The sequence below is a fragment of the Piliocolobus tephrosceles genome, chromosome 6 (assembly GCF_002776525.5).
Source record: "Piliocolobus tephrosceles isolate RC106 chromosome 6, ASM277652v3, whole genome shotgun sequence".
NCBI lineage: Eukaryota > Metazoa > Chordata > Mammalia > Primates > Cercopithecidae > Piliocolobus > Piliocolobus tephrosceles.
In genome coordinates, this window is record NC_045439.1 from 6,859,383 (window position 1) to 6,880,873 (window position 21,491).

Consider the following 21,491-nt stretch of genomic DNA (forward strand, 5'->3'; position numbering starts at 1 on the left):
AAGTGCTGGGATTATAGGTGTGAGCCACTGTGCTCAGTCCAGAAAGTTTTTTTGTTTTTGTTTTTGTTTTAAGATGGAGTCTTGCTGTTGCCCAGGCTGGAGTACAGTGGCGCCATCTCAGCTCACTGCAACCTCCACCTCCTGGGTTCAAGCAATTCTCCTGCCTCAGCCTCCTGAGTAGCTGGGATTACAGGCACCTGCCACCATGCCCTGCTAATTTTTGTATTTTTCGTAGAGACGAGGTTTCACCATGTTGGCCAAGCTGATATCGAACTCCTGACCTCAAGTGATCCCAAAATGCCTCGGCCTCCCAAAGTGCTGGGATTACAGGCATGAGCCACCGCACCCAGCCCAGAAAGTTTTTTGAAGGGAATAGAGGGTGTTCTAGGAAGAGAAGCCAGCAGGTGCGGAGGTGAGAAGGCCCAGCTGAAGAGTGGCAGGGGTCTCTGGCAGGGCTGGAGGTTGCAGCAAGCCTGAGAAGAAGGATGTTGCTTATGGCAGGGGAGGCCTCAGGGCTAGGGAAGTCAGAGGAGGCTTCCTGGAGGAGGGGGCAGATGCTGGCGCTGAGGATACATAAGCCTCAGGAAAATGAGAAGCGGGCGGAGCAGTGTGCTGAGGCATCCTGGCAGCTCTTCCATCTGCACTGAGGCCTTTCCTGGCTCAGGGACCTGGGGAGTGAAGGCAGGAGGACGAGGCCTCCATGTTTCCAAAGGAAGCCCTATCTGTGGGTGGGGTGAGGAGGAGGGCTGTGAAGTCACAGCCTCTACTCTTCACCCCTGCACTGGCCATCAGAGAGAAAGAACTGAATCCCTATGGTATAGGCGTTTGCCTGTGCTGTTCCCTTGGCCTAGGAGTTCTCTGTCCTCCTCTTTCCATGGGAAGCCGTGGCTGCCCCTAAAGGCAGCTCAAGGGCCCTGCTCCTTTTCCACTTGCCCCACACTCCACTCTGCCAACTCCAGCCTCGCTGTGGTTAGTCCTGGCTGTGTCCACCTCTTGGTTGGCTCTTGCTGCCCTGTCAGATAATGAGCTCACCGTCACTGAGGGTATTCAAGCAGGGCTGGGCAGCTGCTGGATGGGGACACAGCAGAGGGAGCTCAAGCATCATGTAGGGTTAGATTAAAGGGCTGTGGGCTCCCTCCCAGGTGACCAACTTGTCCCATTTCCCTGGGACTTTCCCTGTTTTAGCACTGAATGTCCTCCATGGATCCTGGAAACTGCCCCCCGGCCAGCTTCAGACAAACCAGAACTGGTGGCCATCCTGAGTCCCTCCTAACTGAAGTTTTTGTTCCTCCTAACTGAAATTTTTATTTTAAGAGAAAAAAGAGAAAGACAAAGCCAGACATCCCTGAACTGTCTCCTCCACCCCGAAAATTCCCCTCCTCCCTCTGCAACCCTAGGTGTTGGATTCCAGGACAACTCTGGGGGCAGGGCGGGGGTGAAAGCCCGGTGCTCTGTGCCTTGGGCTGGGTTGTGGGCTGAGGTGAGGGGGCAGCAGGGAGAAAATCAGATGCAGGTCAGCAAAGAGAGAAGCCCAGTGACTTCCCCTGCAAAGTGGGAGAAGCCCCACCTGCCCGGCTGTGGGCTGCACTGAGATAGCTCTGCAGCACTTGGCAGACTTCAGGTATGCACAGGTGGCTTCTGTATCCCCGGGGAGGGGGTGTGACCAGGGAAGGAATGGCATGAGTCCCTCGCTGGGCACCTCTACTCTGCCTCGGCGCGGCAGCTGGTGTCAGGCACTGGAGGGAGTGGGAGGCATGGACTGGGGGCTGACCTGTCTCCTAGGCAGGTCCCACCCCACCGTATGGGCTTCACACATTGTGGCCCCTCTTGGTGCCTGCTGTCCGGCACACCCAGGCCCACGGGTCAATGCCAGGCAGGGCCTGTGGCCACATCTCGGGTCTCAACTCCTGTCACCCTTGCTCTGGGCTCCCTGGGATGGGCTAGCCTGATGGAGAGGCACGCCGTGGGACAGAGGGGACCAGTGCTGACCCCCCAGGAACCCCCATGAGACTGCCAGAGTCCAACCCGGGGTTCTACAGGTGTGGGATGCATCCTGGTGCTGGACAAACAGTGGGGCTGCAGAAAAGAGCCCTGCCACACCACCCACCTCCCCAACAGAGGCCTCACCTTGACCCAAGCGGGCTGTGGGACCAGGGCTGGGAGGAGCCTGGTGTCAGATGAACCCAGGTCAAATCCCAGCTCCAGCAGCCTTCCTGGGTGATGGGGACAAGCCTGGCCCCAGCCTCGGTTTCTTGCCTAGAAGGGGTGATGCCCATCGGGGCTGTGGTGAAGATTAAACCAGGGCAAGATGCCACGGAGGGGCATTCCACTTCCCCACCCTGCAGCCATCTGTCTGCCTGCCCCTGCGTCTCACCCAAGCAGACCGCCCAGTGTCCACTGGCTGGAGCTGGCTCCCCGCGGCAGGCCACTTCCCCTTCCTGTCCGCGGCAGGCCACTTCCCCTTCCTGTCCGCGGCAGGCCATTTCCCCTTCCTGTGTCTGGCCCCAAGTCCCTTCCTGTTTTCTTTACCATGGGAACATGTGTTGGGAATAAACAGCCTGAGTCCCCTGCTCCCGAGGCCACTGCACACGTGCAAGAATGTGTGTTTAAGTGGATGTGTGTGGTGATGCCTGTGTGTTCACTGGTACACGTGCACAGGTGCAGTGGGCATGTGTGGAAGTGTGTGCACGCAAAATGTGTGTAAGTGAACACGTGTGATGCACGTGTGTGTGCCTAGGTGGATGGCAGTGGGCACGTGTGTGGGAGAGTGTGTGTGTGTGAGAATGGGTGTGTGTGCCCATACAAGCTTGTGATGTCCACACATGGGAGTGTGTCTGTGTGGCGGGTGTGTGTGTGTACATGATGCGTCTCCTGCAGCTCACCCTGAAGCCACAACCGTTTGTGTGCCCGCTGGCCCCCAAGGGCTCACCTATGTCTGATTTAGCTGGTCTCAATAGCTACTCCATGGTCACCACGACGGGGCAGCTGCTGCCGGGGCCTGAACAAACCTTGGGGGCAGCCTCTCAGGGCCCACAGGCTTGTGGGTAGAGGAGCGCTGGTGAAGGAACTGAGGTTAGGAAGGGCAGGTGGTCAGGGAGGACCTCTGAGAGTCATTCATGCAGAGACCTGGGAGGTGACGAATGGGGGTGAGGACGGATAGGACAAGACGGGCCTGGCGGTGGGAAAGAGCTGGGGCACCCAGGAATGGTTCGAGATGGCTGGACAGTGGTGTGAAATCTGGTCGGGCAGGAGTTGGGGCCATTGGAAGGGCATGGGGCAAGGGGAGGGGCACACATATACTGATGCCTGTGGGGCCCAGCCCAGAGCCAGTGCCCTTCCTGGGTTCCCTGTGACATCACAGCATCATGCCGCTTAACCAGGGGAGGCCCTGCAGTGACTGCTCACCGACGGTGTGCCCAGGCCCCTCCCCTGCTGCCACCGCCTGGAGGAAGGCCGGCCCCTGGGTTCCCACACTGTTTGGCCAGCCAGCACCAGCACTGGCGGGAAAGTGTCCCTGGAGGGACAGAGGAGGGTCAATGATCAAAGGTGGAGAGGCAGCCAAGCATGGTGTGGGTCAGGAAAGAGGCCCCGCTTCCCACCCATGCCTCCTCCCACCGCTGGCACCTGCTGCCCCGCACTCACCTGGCCCTGGCTGGGCCTCAGGAGTGCAGCCTCCCCCTGCTGGAGACCCCTCAGCCTTGGGTTCCCCCTGTACACAGAGTCAGGACAGGTGGGGAGCAGGGAGTCTCACGTGGGGCCTTGGTGGCCACAACTTGAAGGACACTGGATGTCCGCATTGGATGGCCCCAAGCTCCTGGCTGTGTGGCTTGGGCAGGTTAGCCCGTCTCGCTGGATGTGGGGTGAGGACAGAACGCAGGCCACACGGCAGGGTCCTAGCCCGTGGCAATCCGTCTCATGTTCGTCCACTGCCTTGGGTTGAAAGAGACACCTCCATATAGTCCAGGTCAGGCCTGACACACCAGCTCCACACAGAGCCTGAGACAGACACGGATATGGAGACTCACCCGCACAGCCTCACACACAGGGGCCAGATACCCGGAGACTAAGGAACAGGAACACAGAGAGGTACGGAGAGACACAGAGACACATATGTGCACGTGGGGCTCACACGCACACACACACACACGCACCTGCTCCAGCATAGCTCTGCGAGCTGGTTCCAAACACCCAGGGCCCCTTGTCCAGCCCAGGCACCCCTGATAGACCGCTGCCTGGGTGGCCTTGGGCAACACTCCCGGCGTCCAGGCTCCCAGCCAGGAAAGAAAGCCGCAAGGCCTGTGCAGCTGCACCTGGTGTCCCTGGGCTGAGGGTGTGGGCAGCTCCTGGCTTCCTCGGGCTAACCCCTTACCTCTGGGGTGGCAGCCAAAAAGCCACTGTCATTTGGGAGGGGGCAGGGGGGCAGGGAGGCCATGGGGAGGCCTCCCAGGCTCAGGCTCCTGGGCTCAACAGCAGGGGCAAGGGCCCCAGGGACACCCCTTTCCACCCTCTACCCTCTGGCCCTGAGATGGGGCAGGCCGCACCTCTTGGAGCCTCGTCTGTAGCACAGGGTACCTGGAGGTACAGTAAAGCTGGCTCAGGGCTGGCCGCACAGTGCGCCCAACAGGTGAGGTGCAATGCCAGTGAAGCATGACTTGAATCATCCGGGCTCCTCACCCAGTGTCTGCCACTGGCCGACGGGCTCTTGCCCAGGGCACTCCTGTGCCGCCTGCTGCTCATGCCGGTCCCTGCCTGGCCTCGCCCTGGGCCCATGGAGCCCCATCCAGGGCAGGCTCCAAACGGGATGCAGCTGGCAGGTGTCCTGCACAGGGACCTGCAGCCTTGCCCTTGGCACCCAGAATTAGCAGGCTGCCTCCCGTGGGGTGGGGGGACCGCTCTGCCTGGCCACCCGGGGTCTCGTCCCCGCAGGGGCTGCCCAAGAAATGAGCACCAGGAGGGTGACTATGGTTTCCTCTGGTGAGAAGGATTTACGGGGGAGAGGCTGTGTTCCAGAAGAAATGAGTGTTTTTAAAGCTCCAGGCCAAGGCAGGGACTTGACTCTGTCCCTCCCCACCCCTGGCCCTGGATTCAGAGAAATGACCCTTCCTCCCACTGTGCGTCCCCTTCCGTCTGCCAGAAATACCCCGGTGACTGCGGGGAGGGTGCGCCTGCGGGCTGGGGGGTATTTTTGGACATCCAGAGATGCCTGAGGCTGTCTGGAGCCTGGGGTGAGGTCTGGAGCCCGGGTGAGGTCTGGGCAGATGTGAATAGAGTCCCGCCAACTGACTCTGGACCAGCATAAAGCGCGCAGTGCGCTCTCGGCCAGGAGTGCCAGGAGGGGCCGGCTCAGGATTCTGCCAAGTCCCATCCAGAACCTTCCCAGCTGGGCAGCTAATTGCTGGGACACAGGGCATGGTCCTCTGTCTATCCACATTGGCTGTCACTGACGCCCAGCAGAGCCACCGCCTCCAGCCCCAGCACCCAGAGCATAGAGGAAGAAAACCTCCCACCTGGCCATGGCTGGGCCAAGGCTCTCACCCCACGCCCGGCAGCCTAAGGTTCCTGAAGCCACCCCCAACCCAGCCTAGGCCCTTAGGTACCCCAGAGGGCTGGGCCAGCTCAGGGTCTCCAGCCGCAGGTCGCTAGGGCAGAGGGCAGGGAGGTGTCCAAAGGTTTTCAGAGTTCAGCAGCTCAGCCCTGGGGAAGCTGGTGCCTGGGGAAGGTAGGCCCTCAGGGATGTGCAGGCTGGAAGCCTCCTGCGGGCATGCGAGTGTAGATTAAACACGTCCAGGTTTACAGTGCAGGGGGACAGACTCAGAAAAGGCCGCCATTGGCCGAGGTCACACGGGAGGGAGTGGCAGAGCAGGGCGGGGCCCGGAGCCTCCGGAGCCGCCTAGCGAGGGCATCCCCCGGCCTCCCCGGAGGCCGCAGTAGCCTGCGCGCACTTCCCGCCAGAGCTGCGCGCTCCCGCCCGGCGCGTCCCCGGCCGGCCTGCCAGCTCCCCAGCCTTAGGCCCGGCTCCCCCAGCAGCTGCCACACCTCACCGCGCCTCGGGAGCCCCATCTGTGAAATGGGGGTGGCTATTCCACCTCCACGTCCTGGCCAGAGCCTGCCACTGCCGACCCCCGGCCTCCCGCCTGACTCCGCCTCCGGGAGCGGGACTGGCGTCCCCTCGGCCCACCCACTCCGCGCCTCAGGACCCTCCGCGGCTGGGGCCGACGCCGCCCGCTAGGCCTGGGCGGGAGGGCGAGCCCGCGCTCTGCGCCAGCGCGCCACCGTGCGGCTCTTCCGGGGACTGCGCCGCCTTGCCTGCAGGAAAGCCTCCCTTCCCTGCAGGTGACAATGACCAGAGTCACAGTGTCAGAGCGCGACCCACGTATGGACACTAATTCCCCACCAACCCTAGGAAGTGGTCCTGTTATTTGTCCTCCCTTACAGAAGGGGAAACTGAGGCCCAGGCAGGTGGGAGCAAGATTTGACCCCAGGTCGCCTAGCTGCATAGCCTTGGGTTTAATCCTATCCGTCTTGCCTGGGTCCGGGAGGTCAGCTTCACCTGGACTGGCGGCACCCGCCCATGCACATTGGGATCTCCTGGGAGACTTGAAAACAGTTGGACTGGGCGCGGTGGCTCATGCCTGTAATCCCAACACTTTGGGAGGCCAAGGTGTGTGGATCATCTGAGGTCAGGAGTTCAAGACCAGCCTGGCCAACATGGTGAAACCCCATCTCTACTAAAAAAAAAATACAAAAATTAGCCGGGCGTCGTGGCACATGCTTGTAATCCCAGCTACTCAGGAGGCAGAGGCAGGGGAATCTCTTAAACTCGGGAGGCGGAGGTTGTAGTGAGCAGAGATTGTGCCACTGCACTCCAGCCTGGGCAATAAGAGTAAGAAAAAAAAAAAAAAAAAAAAAAAAAAGAAAGAAAGAAAGAAAGAAAAAGAAAAGAAAAAAAGAAAAGTTTCTGAGCCCCACCCCAGAGGCTGATTCACCTGGCCCGGGGGGCTCCCCCATGCAGCCTGGACTGAGAGCCACCTGCCCCTCACAGAAAGCCCAGTCTATGGAAGAGGAAGTGGCTCAGAAAGGAAGGGCAGGATGGCCCCACTGGCAGTGACAGCGGGGCTGGGGGGTTCTGGCTCTGCACTTCCCAGCCATCTGGGATTCCTGGAGGGTGCAGAAGACAAACCCAGGCCTGCAGGGATAGAGCATGCTGAGCCTGTGGAAGGCCACTGGATGTGAAGGGCCACGGGTTTAAGTGCTGACTCCACTATGGCCCAGCTGTGGCTGTGGCCTTGACTTCCCCTTCTGTGAAATGGGGCATAGTTGGCTCCTGTTTCCTGGCAGGATTTGAAGAAATCATGGTGTGGAGGCTCAGGCTCAGCAACGGACGGATATTTGCCAGGTCAGGGGCTGGTCAAGCCGGGAACTTGAAGTCTCCGGAGGGAGCCGATCCCCTGGGCCCCTCCAGACAATGCTGGGTTGTGTCGCTGCAGTACTGTGGCCGGTGGCCTGTGGTCCTTTTAGATGGACTGTGAAGGAGGTGCTGTCCTATGGGGACCAGGTCCAGCCACAGCAGGAGGCAGAGGGCATGGACTGTGGGAAGCGGGGGCTGGCATGTGGGTACTGATGAACCTCAGAGAAGGGCTGCAGAGGGCAGGGGAGGGGGGCACAGCAGAGCAGGTCGGGGAACAGTGCCCGGCTGGGGGCTTGGGAACAGGATGCTGGGAGACAGCAGCATTTGGGGTGGCTGTGGGAAGGGGCTGCTTCTGGCCAGGGGTGAGTTTGATCTGGAGGCTGAGCCCGGGCATACCATTCTCAGAATGGGTGGTGAGTTTGGGGCCCCCCAGACAGGGAGCTGGAAATGGAGGGGTTGGCCAGGTACCCACGTGGTCAGGCGAGGTGCTAGGGGAGCAGGAGGACCCTCTCTTTGCAAGAACACTGCAGTTCTGGAGGCGTCTTGGGGGCCCAACCCTCTGCCCAGAGGCTGGGGTGTGCATTCTCAGGACCCACCTGGGCTGGGGAAGAGGGGCAGGCTGGGAACCCAAACACTTGTCTCCTCCATTCTCAGAGCCACCCCAGCCCCACCTGTACTGAGCATGTCACTTACGCCCCTGAGTCTCAGTTTCCTCATCTGCTTGATGGGACCATCCCTTGGAGCTACCATTCAAGACTGTGGCAAGGACCGAAGGAGGCCGACAGTGCACATCAGGGGCCAGCACACATCTGTGCCTTCCCTGTGTGGGGAGGGGTCTTTCCAGGGGGCACATGGCCCAGGCAGGGGAGAGGGCAGCTTTTTTTTTTCTTTTTTTTAAGATGGAGTCTGACTGTCGCCCAGGCTGGAGTGCAGTGGCACGATCTCGGCTCACTGCAACCTCTGCCTCCTGGGTTCAAGCAATTCTCCTGCCTCAGACTCCAAGTAACTGGGACTACAGGCACCCACCACCATGCCCGGCTAATTTTTGTACTTTTAAGTAGGGACAGGGTTTCGCCATGTTGGTCAGGCTGGTTGTGAACTCCTGACCTCAGGTGATCCACCTGCCTCGGCCTCCCAAAGTGATGGGATTACAGGCATGAGCCACCGCGCTGGGCCATGAGGGCAGCTTTTTCTCTCTGCACAAAGACAAGCTCCCAATGACTGAAGGAGAAACTCAGGGCAGGACATCTTCCTTGGATGGGCTCAGAGGACATGGCCCTGGGGAGGAAGGGATGGCTTTCCCCATCACCACCACAAGGGCTGCAGTCTTACCTGCCCTGCCCCGCTGCCAGGTCAGGAGGGCACCATGGGGCTCAGCTCCACCAAGCTGCTCCCAGGAGAGGCCCAGGGGCCTCCCTGACCTCTCAAATCCAGCTGTCAGAGCCAGTCACCCACCCAGTCCCAACCTCACACAGCACCCAGGGGCATAGCCAGGAATACAGCACAGGAACAGGCAGGTAACCTGGGGCAGTCTCTCCCAAGCGGCATTGTCGGGGCATCTCTGGGGCACCTGCGGGCTGGCAGCTTCCAGAGCTCTGCCAGCCTTCACATCTCCCCCTTTTCACAGATGAGCAAGCCGAGGCGAGAGCACATGGCCTGGTTCCAGGTCATTCATGCAGTCAACACACATTTATTGAGCATCGACTCTGTGCCGGGCCCCAGGTGGGCACAGGGGGCTCAGAGACGAATCACACACAGACCCTACCCTTGAGGCGCTGACAGCCTGGGAGGGCAACTGGTCACATCAACAGACACTCACAATACAGTGTGGTCAGTGTGGTGTTAGAGGTAGCACAGGTGACTGAGGGAGCACAGAGGAGGGGCCCCTGACCCGGCTGGGGGTGGCAAGGAGGGCTTCTTGGAGGTGACACCTGAAGAGGGCTTTAGGGAGTGAGCAAGAGTTAGGGTGTCTCGTCTGAGGAAGTGGCCTGTGCAAGGGCTCAGTGGTAGGGACAATGGTGGTGGCTGGGAGTTGGGCAAGGGCCAGTCCAGGAAGGGCCGTGGAGTCCGCAGGTGACAGGGAGCGCTGAGGGGTGTGAAGCAGGCAGTTGGCAGAGGGCCCGCTGGAAGCCAGCGTGAAGGGTGGCCCAGGGCATGGGACAGGGGAGAAGGGTGGGTGGCCGTGGGCAACAGGTGGGCGGGCACGGCCCTTGCCCGAGGAGTCTCATCCTGCCTGGAGACCCCTCAGCAGGGGGGCGGTGGAGGTGTGGGCTGCCAGCCGCGGGGCCGCAGGGTGCACAGCACTGGGTCCAGTGGCTTGAGCGTGGCCTGCTCCTGCAGCCCGAAGCGCTGCCCGGGCACCAGCCGGAACTCCAGCCTTTGCAGCAGCTTTGCCATGACCACCTTTACCTCCATCTGGGCCCAGCAGACAAAATGAGGAAGGAATGAAGAAGCAAAGACAGAATGAGTGAGTGAAAGAGCAGCAAATGTCACAGCCCGCTCTCCTCCTGGAGGGCCTCCTGTGTTTCGCACTCTCCTCCGTGCAAAACACAGCCAGTCCTCTGGGTCTGGCTCCGCTGGGTCCCGAGCCCACAGCCCAGCAGCCCCAGAGCAGGGGTTCTGAGATGCTTCCTGGCTCAGGATAAGCCACCACCCCTGCAGCCACTCCTGGGCAGAACCACGCCCTGCCTCTCCTACCTGAGCAAACTGCTGCCCGATGCAGGAGCGGTGGCCCAGGGAGAAGGGGAAGTAGGTGAACCGTGGCCTGCAGGGAAAGAGAGGAATCACAAGGCCAGCAGCCCCAGACATCCCCACAGGAACAACACAAGGAAGACAGCAGTTAACCCATGTCTGGATGAACACAGACTTAGAGCCAGGGGCTGGGCACTTTGCATGCAAAGCATGAACCGCTGACTCTGCCGAGGGCTGGATCTGCATTCTCTCTTTTTCTCCTCCTTTTACCCTCCTGGAAGGAGCTTATGTTGTCCCATTTCACACGTGGAGAAATTGAGGCTCAGAGGGGCAAAGCAACTCACTCCAGGTCATAAATTTACATCCAGCCCTGGGTACAGCCTGGATCTGAACTCCGGCAGGCTGTGGAGTCCAGCTCTTCCCACCATGGCTTTGGTACCTTAACGTGTTGACCCCCACAGCAACGTCCAGATGCAGCCATGGATGGTCCCATTTCTCAGACAGGAACCTCAAGGTTTGGGGAGGTGAAATCACCCAGCTTCCCAGTATTTGGTGCTGCTTCGGAGCATGGACTTTAGAACACAAGACTGAGCTGGGGCCAGACCCCTGCTCTGCCACTTGGGCGAGTTACTTAACCTCTCTGAGCTGTGATTTCCTCTACAGCCACCTCACAGGGATCTGGAAGGCTACGTGGGCTAAGTGGGCACCTCTGGCTCAGACCAGAGGCCGCTGTGTCTGTCCTTCTCCCACCAGCCCCACTCATGGGCAGCTCGAGGAGGGACTTACTTGGGTGCTCCGGGTCCGAAGCGATCGGGGTTGAAAGTCAGCGGGTCCTCAAAGTATGTGTCCATCCGCCCCATGACATAGGTGCTGAACTGCGGGCAAAGGGTCTGCTTGTCTCTGGTTCCCGGGTTGTTCCCCTGGCACCTCTTGAGCCACTGAGGCCACCCAACAGGGCTACTCGGAGCAGAGTGGGTCCCCACTCTCCTCCCCCCATGGCTTCACCCCCATCTAGGTAGGTGTCGATTGTACTGGCCCCCTAGAAAATCCCTTAAGAGAAAGAGCGAGGACAGCCAACTGTGCCAGCTGGGCGTACTGTGTCATCCTGTGCTGGGCACAGCCCTGTGGGGGAGCCATCATTATTCCCATTTTACAGATGAGGAAACTGAGACCCAGAGAGAGGCTCAGTGACTCACCTGAAGTTACCAGGCAAATAAATGGCCAAATCGGGATTCAAACTCAGATCTGACTCTGTGAGGCCAACTTCCTCTAGATCCTGAGAACTGTTATATTCAGCTTCTCTTCAACTCAAGGCCTGCTTCCGCAGGGGTGGGAGTGGAGGAGCTGCAGACCCCACCAGCCGTCCACTTGCATGTGTGGTGCCTCCTGAGTGGGGCTGAGGCTCACTCTGTGTCCTTGGCCTCCAAACACTGGGACAAAACCTCCTCCTGAGCCTGTTCCACCCTTGGTTCTCTGTGCTGGGGTCAGCACAGCAGAGGGTGCAGGGAGCCCTGGAGCTGAGCTCCAGCAAGTGAGTGGGAGCATCAGGCATGGGGGCTGGGTTTAGGGCACCTGCGATGTGCCAGGGATTGTTGCCAGGCACATGATGTACGTCATCCTACTGACGCTTCTTGACAGGCTGTGGCTTGGGTGCCATCACCACTCCCCCAGCCTAACAAAGAGGAAGCCGAAGGCCTGATGGAGATGACCCAGCCAGCCAGCAGCAGAGCTGGGGATGGAGCCCAGTCTGCCCACTCAAAGCCCAGAGGGTGGCACCCCCAGGCTGAGAGGGAGCCACAGGGCCTCCCCTGCCAGCTTAAGGGGATCTAAGGAGATGGCCATTACGGCATAGTGGTATTGATACAGGGGTATTCAAAAGAAAGCTCGGCAAAACAGATGACAGAGTGGCCACAGATGAGGCTTGGATGGACGCTGGGGGTGGTGGGGCAGAGCCCTCGGAGGAGAGGGGCTGCGAGCAGGGGCTGGGGCTCCTCCTTCCTCATAGGTAAAAATAAAAAGGATCCTGTCATGGGCTGAATTTTGTCCCCAACAAATTCATATGTTGGAGTCCTAACCCCCAGTACCTCAGTATGCGACTGTGTTTGGAGACAAGGTCTTTAACGAGGTGATTAACTTAAAATGAGGTACTTAGGATGGGCCCTAATCCAACCTGACTGGTGTTTTTAAGAAGAGATTAGGACACAGACACACAGAAGGAAGACCACGTGGAGATGCAGGGAGAAGGTGGCTGTCCGCACACCAAGGAGTGCGCCCTCAGAAGAAACCAGCTTCCCAACACCTTGATCTCAGACTTCCAGCCTCCAGGACTGGGAGAAAATAAATTTCTGTTGTTTAAGCCAAAGTCTGTGGCACTTTGTTACAATAGCCCTGGCAAATCAATACAGATCGGTCCCTGCCTTGAAACCACACACAAAATCAATTCTAGGTAGTTAAAAGCTCAACTTTGGAAAGAAAAATGTAAAATTGTTTGAGGACAACGTAAGTGAATGCCCCAAACTCAGGATAGAGAAGGATTTCTTAAACAAGGCAAAGCAAAAGAAGTAATTGTTAAAAATATTAAGACATGTAGATCATCAAAAACACATTAATGAAGACAAGCCACAAAGATGACAAACATACCAGACAAAAGACGAACACATGAGTTTTTAAAGTAAAGCTCCAGGGCCAGGCGCGCTGGCTCACGCCTGTAATCCCAGCACTTTGGGAGGCCGAGGCAGGTGGATCACTTGAGGTCAGGAGTTTGATAACAGCCTGGCCAACCTGGTAAAACCCCATCTCTACTAAAAATACAAAAATTAGCCAGGCGTGGTGGCGGGCACCTGTAATCCCAGCTACTTGGGAGGCTGAGGCATGAGAATTGCTTGAACCCAGGAGGCAGAGGTTGCAGTAAGTGGAGATGGTGCCACTGCACTCCAGCCTGGGGGACAGAGCGAGACTCCATCTAAAAATTAATAATAAAAATAATAATTAATAAATGTATGCTGTAAAAAAATAATAAAATAAAGCTCTACATAGCAATATGAAAAAACACACTACCCAAAAAGGGAAACTGAGCCCACATCTCAGAGACAGAGAAAACAGGGTCAGACGCTCACTCTTACTAGTTAGTAATCAGGAAAGCACAAATCAAGACCACAGTGAACACATATTTGGATGACAGCAGATACAAAATTGAACCATGCTAAGTGCTGGAGACGATAAAGAACAGCAGGTGCTGTCCCTCGCCACTAGTGGGCGTCTAAGTTGGTGCAGCCACTTTGGAAGACAATGTGGCATTAGTCTGTAAAGCTGAACAGTCGCAGGTCCTACAACCCAGCCCTCCCACTTCTGGGTACATGCCTGAGGAGCTTGCTCGCACACTGCTCCTGGACACACAGACGGAAATGGCATCGTTGCTGTGGTGCTCATAATAGGGACAAACTGGGCACCTCTCAAATGCCTGTCACCTGAGAATTGATCAGCAATGGTGGTTGTTCCATGGCCCCATAGGGAAGCCTACACGAATCTTATCAATCTTTATAGTGAGCCAAAAAGCAAGTCCTACAACATATTGCTGCATGCGTGCATACAGGCATGCGCGCGCACGCGCACACACACACACACACACACACACACACACGAGGGAAGGGCAAACACAATTCAGATTAGTGATTCCTTCTCAGAAGAGCAGGGAGTGACTACATCCTAGTTTCCTGGTTTGGGGGTGGGTTTACGGGCTATTATACATGAATAAATGCCTGGATGAATAGATAAATGAACAAGTAAGCAAACAAAGAGACACAAGGTAAAGGAGGTCTGGGGAGAAAGCCGAGAGAGAACGAGCTGTAAAGTGCAAGGAGGGAAAGAACCAGGACAAGTCTGGGTCATCTGTGAAACTGGGCACTTTCCATATCTGCTCTTCGCCAGCTGTATGACCCCAGGAAAGTGATCTAACCTCTCTGAACCTCAGTGTCCTCAGCTGTAAAAGGGGCACCTCCCTTCCAGAATGACCTGCTGTAATCTTCTGCTGAACAGTGTGAGGAGGGGACAAAGCCCTCACAGGGCTTTGCCAGCAAGGCCCAGCGCAGTGATGGGAATGGGGCCGCGGGCTCCCCTGGTGAGTCCCAAATTCACCACCATTGGGGCAAGCAGGCCAGCCCACCCCAGGGCCCCCAGGGCCTCCACCCACCAAGAGCGGGGTGTTGCCGGGGACTCTGACCCCATCGATCAAGGTCTCCTCTTCCAGCAGGCGAAAGGTGCCCCATGCTGGTGGGTACAGCCTCAGCGACTCTTTGAGGACCTAGAGAAGCCACAAGGGGAGATAACAAGAGAAGTCGGGAGAGGCCACAGATCATGCTGGCCAGTGGCATGCCTGGGACCCCTCTCTTTCCCACCCACAGGCTGAATGTATACCCTCACCCTGGCCTGGGTCCCAGGCCCCTGGGACATCAGTCTCACCATCACATGGCAGATGGAGAAACTGAGGTCCAGAAGGAGAAGGGAGCTGTGTAAGGCCACAGTGGCAGAGCTGGGACCAGGAATCAGGGCTCCCACCATTCCAGAGAGCCACAGCAGAACCCGAAAGGCCTCCTGCTGTGCTGCAGCAGCTCGGGGAGGTGCTGCTGAGCCTGACTCCACCAGGGGAAGCTTAAGGATCTGGAACTCCAGCCTAGCCGGGAAGCACAAATACGGCATGATTTACTAAAGGGCCAGTTTCCAAGCTAAGCTGAATACTGGGGTGACCTGGGGAGCTCCTTGACTCTGACATCATTAGTCTGCGGCAGCCTGGGCCTCGGGATACTTTAAATGTTCTAGGGGAGTCTCCTATGCAGAAAAGTTTGAGAACCACTGTCCTAAAAGGTCCAGGGAGGCAGCAGGCCTGATGACATGAATCACCCACATCTGCCCAGAAGCTTCCCTCCTACTCCCCACACCTGGGACAGGTACTGCAGTCTCCCCAGGTCCTCGAAATCCAGGTGCCTCTTAGAACCGATGACCTCATCCACCTCGGCCTGTAGCCTGTGGGGTAAGACAAAGACAAGTTCATCTCCAAAGGGAGCCTTTCCCCAACGTAGCTTTAAGAAGGGGACATTGGAAGGAATGGTGAAGACAGACACATGGAGCTCCCTATCCACAAACACTGTTACTGTTATTTTTATTTTTTGAGACTAAGTCTTGCTCTGTCGCCCAGGCTAGAGTGCAATGGTGCAATCTTGGCTCACTGCAACCTTCGCCCCCCGCCCCCAGCCCCCAGGATTCAAGCAATTCTCCTGCCTCAGCCTCCCGAATAGCTGGGATTACAGGTGCTCACCACCACGCTCAGCTAATTTTTGTATTTTTAGTAGAGACGGGGTTTCACTATGTTGGCCAGGCTGGTCTTGAACTCCTGACTCCACGTGATCCGCCTGCCTCAGCCTCCCAAAGTGCTGGGATTACAGGCATGAGTCACCACACCCAGCCCAAAGACTGTTAAAGAGATCCAATGACGGCCACATCCAAAACAGTGCCCAAACCATTGGGAACCATGTTCCAGGGGCCCTAAAACATCCACCCTTTGTGTCTGATGTTTGGGATTGGCTGTAGGAAACCAGACTGGCCAACATAGTGAAACGCTGTTTCTACTAAAAATACAAAAACTAGCCAGGAATGGTGGCAGGTGCCTGTAATCCCAGCTACTTGGAAGGTTGAGGCATGAGAATCACTTGAATCTGGGAGGTGGAGGTTGCAATGAGCAGAGATAGAGCCGCTTCACTCCAGCCTGGCAACAGAGCAAGACTCCGTCTCAAACACAAAAGTATTGTCGAGGATGTGGACAAATCAGAAAGAACCCTTGTGCACTGCTGGTGGGAATGTAAAATGGTTCAGCGGCTATGGAAAACGATACGGTGATTCCTCAAAAAATTAAAAATAGAATCACCATATGATCCAGCAATCCCACTTCTGGGTATAAACTCAAAACAACTGAAAGCTGGGACTTAAAAAGATATTTGTATACCCATCCTCATAGCAGCATTATTCAAAATAGACAAAAGGAGGAAACAACCCAGGTATCCATGGACAGATGAATGAATATGCAAAATGGGAGAGATGCTTACAATGGAACATTAGTAAGTCTTAAAAAGGAAGGGAGTTCTGACACATGCTGCAACATGGATGAACTTGGAGGACATTATCTGAGTGAAATAAGCCAGTCACATAAAAGACAAATACTGTATGAGTCCACTTACATAAGTCACCTAGAATAGACAAACGCATAGAGACAGAAGTGGAACTGTGGTTACCGGTGGTGGAGGAGGGGAGAACGGACAGATTTTCAGTTTGGGAAGATGAAAAAGTTCTGGAGACGGAGGCCAGGAGCAGTGGCTCATGACTGTAATCCTAGCATTTTGGGAGGTCAAGACGGGTGGATCACTTCAGGCCAGGAGTTTGAGACCAGCCTGGCCAACGTTGCAAAACACTGTCTCTACTAAAAATACAAAAAAAAAAAGGTGTGGTGGTGCACATCTGTAATCCCAGCTACTCTGGAGGCTGAGGCAGGAGAATTGTTTGAACCGGGGAGGCAGAAGTTGCAGTGACCTGAGATCACACTCTAGCCTGGGCGACAGAGCAAGACTCTGTCTCAAAAACAAAAACAAAAAAAAAAAAGAAAAATAATAAATAAATCAATATTAAAAATAAAAAAAAAAAAAAAAGTGGAGGGGGATGGCATTCACAATGTGAATGCCCGTAATGCCACTAAACTGTGTGCTTAAAGACAATGAAAATGTAGAATTTTACGTTATATATATTTTACCACAATTTCAGAAAGAGTGGATTTGGGAGGAGGTTACAGTCAGGTGGGCAATGCTGTGACAAGGCGCATGGGGAATAAAAGCCAGCTGTACAACCAGGTGACAGAAAAACAGCAAAGCTGCCCATGAGTAGGTGAGAAGGTGCTGAACAGGCACTCGGCAGCTAACAGTGAATTGGCTCTGGGTGGGTGGGGTGCCGTGGGTGGCTTTACTATTATTATAACTTTTCTGCTTTTCCCAAAATTTTTATATGAAATGCTTATTACTATTATACTTATTTTTAAACCCAAGAACGATTGTATGTTCACTTCCGCCCTTATATGCTGCTGATGACTAATAATGGTGATTGAAGGCCTGACCCCACCTCCCCAGAGCTCCCACCGAGCCCGTTGGTGCGTTCTGAGAGCTCTGACACTTGCTTCAGCCACTCCATGCAACTGTCCTGGAGGGAGCCTGTTTGTATTTAAGGAAACCGATGGCCTGACTCAAATGCCACCTCCCCAGGGATGCCCTCCTTTGTCTTGCCATCAGAAGACAAGTATGCCTTTGGCACTTTAGCAAGGATTTGCTCCATCATCACTGCCAGGCTCTGGCCAGGCACTGGGTACACTGTGGGGAGGGAAAAGGCCACGGCCCCGCCCTCCTGGAGCTTCCGGTCTCATAGCTGAAATAGACATGATGAAATAGTCCCGGGGAAACACATTCATGAGTTGGGAGGAGGCTCAGAGGGGAAACATGGGTGGCTCCTTTAGGGATCTGAGAAGCCCTTTCTAGAAGAGGAGTGGGAGGAGGAGGCACGTTCTCCAGGGGAAAAGCAGGGAGAGCATTTCCAAGAGAGGGAACAGCACATGGCAAGGCCCGGGGGAAGCAGGGCATGTTGAGGGGACTCAGTCAGCCATGGGAGGTAGGGACAGGTGGCCCTCAGGAACAAGACATCAGACAGACCCCTTTGCCAGTCCCAAGATCACCCCCATACCTTGCCACGATCTCCGGCTGGCGAGACAGCTCCATCACCGTGAATGCCAAGTGGTTCGCAGAGGTCTCATGACCTGTGGGAAGGGTGGACAGTGGCTGCTCTACGTGGGGCCACAGGATGAAGGAGACAGTTTGTCTGCCTCTATGCCAGCCAGTGCTGGCAAGTAAATGGCATTTGCCCCCAGGCATCTGGGTCTAAAAGCCCCTTCCTTGAACCATCGTCTGGGTCTCACTTGGCCCGGGGAGGCGCTCACCTCCATTTTGGAGAAGAAAAAGTGGAGGTGGAGAGGAATGGGTCTCTGGTCACACAGCAGAGAGAGTAGCGAGGGACACAATTCACAGTCGGTGAGCCCAAGGCCTCTCCTTCCCATGCTGCAGCGCACACACAAAAGCCCCTCATGACCCTGAGGTTCTATGAGGGGTGGCGGATGTTTCGGGAGGCAGATTTTGACTTCTAGCAGGCCCTGGCCAAGGTGATAAAGTCAACCCCTCCAAGTTAGCCTGAGAGGCAACAGACATGAGTTTACTCTAAAGGAGTAGGTGGCTTACCAGGTGGCAACCACTGACCAGCCAAGGTGCTTGAGGGGCTCTGCTTGAATGCAGAAGGACCTGTATCTTACAGCAAGTCCGAACTGGGAAGAAGGGCCCAGCTCCCAGGGTGTGGAAGTGGCCAGTCACACAGCCAGCGGAGCCCTCAGCTGGGGAGCGGGGTGGGAGAACAGAGCAGCCCTGGCCCCAGCTCTGCATCGCTGGCTGTGACTGTAGGAGGCCACTTCCCTCCTCAGCCTCAGTTTCCTCACAGGCAAAGGGAAAGACAGACACAACCCACCCTGCCCTCGGCCAGTCCCCCATAGCGTCTGGACGCAGGGCTCAGGGATAGACTGGAGGGATGAGACGGGATTAATACACCCTCTTTGGAAGGCTGGATAGAAGCCTGGAGAGTTCCTCAAGGCCCCCATTTTACAGACGAGGAGACTGAGGCTAGGTCTGTCCAGAAGCCTCATCCGGGACCTGGGTTTCCAGCTGCAGGAACAGGACCAGCCATTGGTTCCGCAAATCCCTTCTCTCCACTGCAGGGAATGGCGCCCTGTAGGCTTGCTTTAACACTAGCCATTTCTAATCTCCTGGGGCATCTGCAAGTGCTTGTCCCACCTCCATGCCGTTCACCTGTAGACCTCTTCGTCCATCAGTACTTGTCTCTGTCTGTCCACCTCTGCCACTGGACTAGGAACTGTCCCTCATCTTGTTCACCTCCATCTTCCCATTGCCTAGTGTCAACCATTTGTTTGAGTACTTCATTCAATGTTCGTGGGAACCTACCGCACTGGGCCCTGGCAGAACAGAGGTGAGCAAAACAACCTGACCCTTTGCTCATCAAGTCCGGTGGGGAACAGACCTCACTCAATTACCACAAATAAATTAACAGCTTAACACTATGAGATGGGTGGTGGGGAGGAGCTCCAGGCCTGCAGCCAGCTTCTAGCTGAGGGCCTGAGGCAGCCTGCACTTCCCTGAGGAGGAGGCATGTGAGGGCTCGCTGACAGGTGAAGAGGAGTTTTCTAGGTGAAGAACCAAGTTCAGGAAATATCTGATGAGCAAACGAATGAAGCTGCTTAGCATCTCTTTTTGTGCCAGTCTAATGCAGGCCTCCCCGCAAATTCTGAGTGAGGGGAAGCCTGCATTCACACAGCCAAGCTCTCTGGAGCTGAAAGGCCAGCTTCACACATCCCCACAATTGCCAGCTGCATTACCAGGTCAGATGCCCCCAAGACAGCAAGAAGAAGGGGATTCTGCTCCCTTTAGCCCAGCCCCCTAGTCCTATGGTGAGCTCTGCTCAGATAGCCCCCAAAATCCCAAAGAGTTGAGTTTGAGGGATCCATGGTCTGCAGTATTTCTGCAGAGCTCCAGGCCCCTGGTCACCACTAAAGCTACAAACCAGCAATGAAGAAGGTGACGAAGTTGTCCAGCAGACCCTCATCGTCCTGGGCCCCCTCTTCAGCTGAAAGACAAGGAGAGTCTCAGTTCCCAGCAAATATTTGCTCCCTTTCCCCACAGCTCGTGAAAGAACTAACTGTGTTTCTCCTCTGAAGCCAAACAGAGCCAGAGGCGATGAATCACCTGGGGGACGTCCCGGCCCCCCCCCCCCCCCCCCCCCTGCCGAGGGGGCCCTCGCACCTTTGAGAATCTGTGTGAGGATGTCGGCAGGAACCTCCTCACCCCTCTTCAGGGCCTCCCGGCGGCGCTGGACCCAGTCCCTGCCCACCTGGCGCAGGAAGCGAATGCTCTCGCGGACCTCCCGGAGCTGCTTCCTCTTCCCTGGCAGGAACTGAACAAGAGTTTCAGCTCCAGATGGCCAAGTGAACATGCATGTGCCCTCTCCCCTCTCCCCTACCACCCTGCAATGACTTTAGCGGCGCTGGCAAGCCGGGACGTCAGTAGAATGTGAGAAATTCTAGAAAAGATGAAGCAGCCAGGGAGACTGGATCAAGATGGCAAACTGGGCCCAGGCCTCAGCCTCCCTTTCCTGCACCAAATCCTTAGCAGTGGTGGGTGGGATGGCTTAAAACATCCACGTAGCCCTGCAAGGTACAAAGGGACCCCTGACGGGTGGAGGCAGTTAGGCTTGCATCGAAGGAAGAAATCCCAAGCAGAAGGAAGTACAGTGCAATCAACTGCCAAAAAGACGGGGCGGTATTGGGGTCTGCAAGCTCAGAGGCCGAACTCCCAGGGAACGAGAGAGGCCCCTGAGATGAACTCAGCTATCACCTTTCCCCTTTTTCACTTCTTCATTCCTGGGATAAGGAGGTGATATGTGGCGCTGCAGCAGCCATCTTTTTAAAAAATCTATATATTTTAATTGATATATAAGAATTATACACATGTATGGGGTGCATGTGATATTTTGATACACGAATACAATGTGCAATGGTCAAATTGGCATATTTAGGATGTTCATCACTTCAAACATTTATCATTTGTGTTGGAAACATTTCAAATCTTCTCCCTATTTTTGAAATACACAATACCTTGCTGTTAGTTATAGTCACTCACTCTGCTACTGACACTAAAACTTATTCCTTCTATATAACCGTATGTTTGTACCATTAACCAACTTCTCTTCACCCCCTCACTCACCCTTCCCAGCCTCTAGTAACTATCATTCTACTCTTTACCTCCATGAAATCAACGTTTTTACCTCCCACAAATGTGGGAGGACAGGCACTATTTGTCTTTCTGGTCTCGCCTTGTTTCACTTAACATAATGATCTCCAGTTCCATCCAGGCTGCTCCAAATGTCAGGATTTCATTCTTTCTTATGGGCAAAGAGCATTCCATGTGTATATACACCAAATTTTCTTTTCTTTTCCTTTTTTTTTTTTTTTTTTTTTTGAGACGGAGTTTTACTCTTGTTGCCCAGGCTGTAGTGCAATGGTGCGATCTCAGCTCACTGAAACCTCCGCTTCCCGGGTTCAAGGGATTCTCCTGCTTCAGCCTCCTGAGTAGCATGGTGCCTGCCACCATGCCTGGCTAATGTTTTGTATTTTTTTTTTTTTTTTTTTTTTTTTAGTAGAGACGATCTTTCACCATGTTAGCCAGGATAGTCTTGATCTCCTGACCTCATGATC

The 21,491-nt window shown here is 55.6% G+C and overlaps 1 protein-coding gene across 2 annotated transcripts in view; it reads right to left on the minus strand.

Annotated features, from left to right (window-relative positions):
* Positions 1 to 9,082: 9,082 nt before the first annotated feature.
* The window catches only part of LOC111538292 (cholesterol 24-hydroxylase), a 43,965-nt gene continuing 31,556 nt past the window's right edge, over positions 9,083 to 21,491 (minus strand). Inside the window, exons 8-15 of one of the 2 annotated variants that reach the window (XM_023205606.2) lie at positions 20,041 to 20,191; positions 19,802 to 19,864; positions 17,867 to 17,939; positions 15,034 to 15,118; positions 14,289 to 14,399; positions 10,886 to 10,974; positions 10,106 to 10,172; positions 9,083 to 9,823 (exon numbers count right to left, since the gene is read on the minus strand). In XM_023205606.2, coding sequence (XP_023061374.1) covers positions 9,653 to 9,823; positions 10,106 to 10,172; positions 10,886 to 10,974; positions 14,289 to 14,399; positions 15,034 to 15,118; positions 17,867 to 17,939; positions 19,802 to 19,864; positions 20,041 to 20,191 — 810 coding nt within the window. In that variant the 3' untranslated portion in view covers positions 9,083 to 9,652. The remainder of the gene's footprint in view (positions 9,824 to 10,105; positions 10,173 to 10,885; positions 10,975 to 14,288; positions 14,400 to 15,033; positions 15,119 to 17,866; positions 17,940 to 19,801; positions 19,865 to 20,040; positions 20,192 to 21,491) is intronic. The other variant, XM_023205608.1, reaches the window with a different exon arrangement.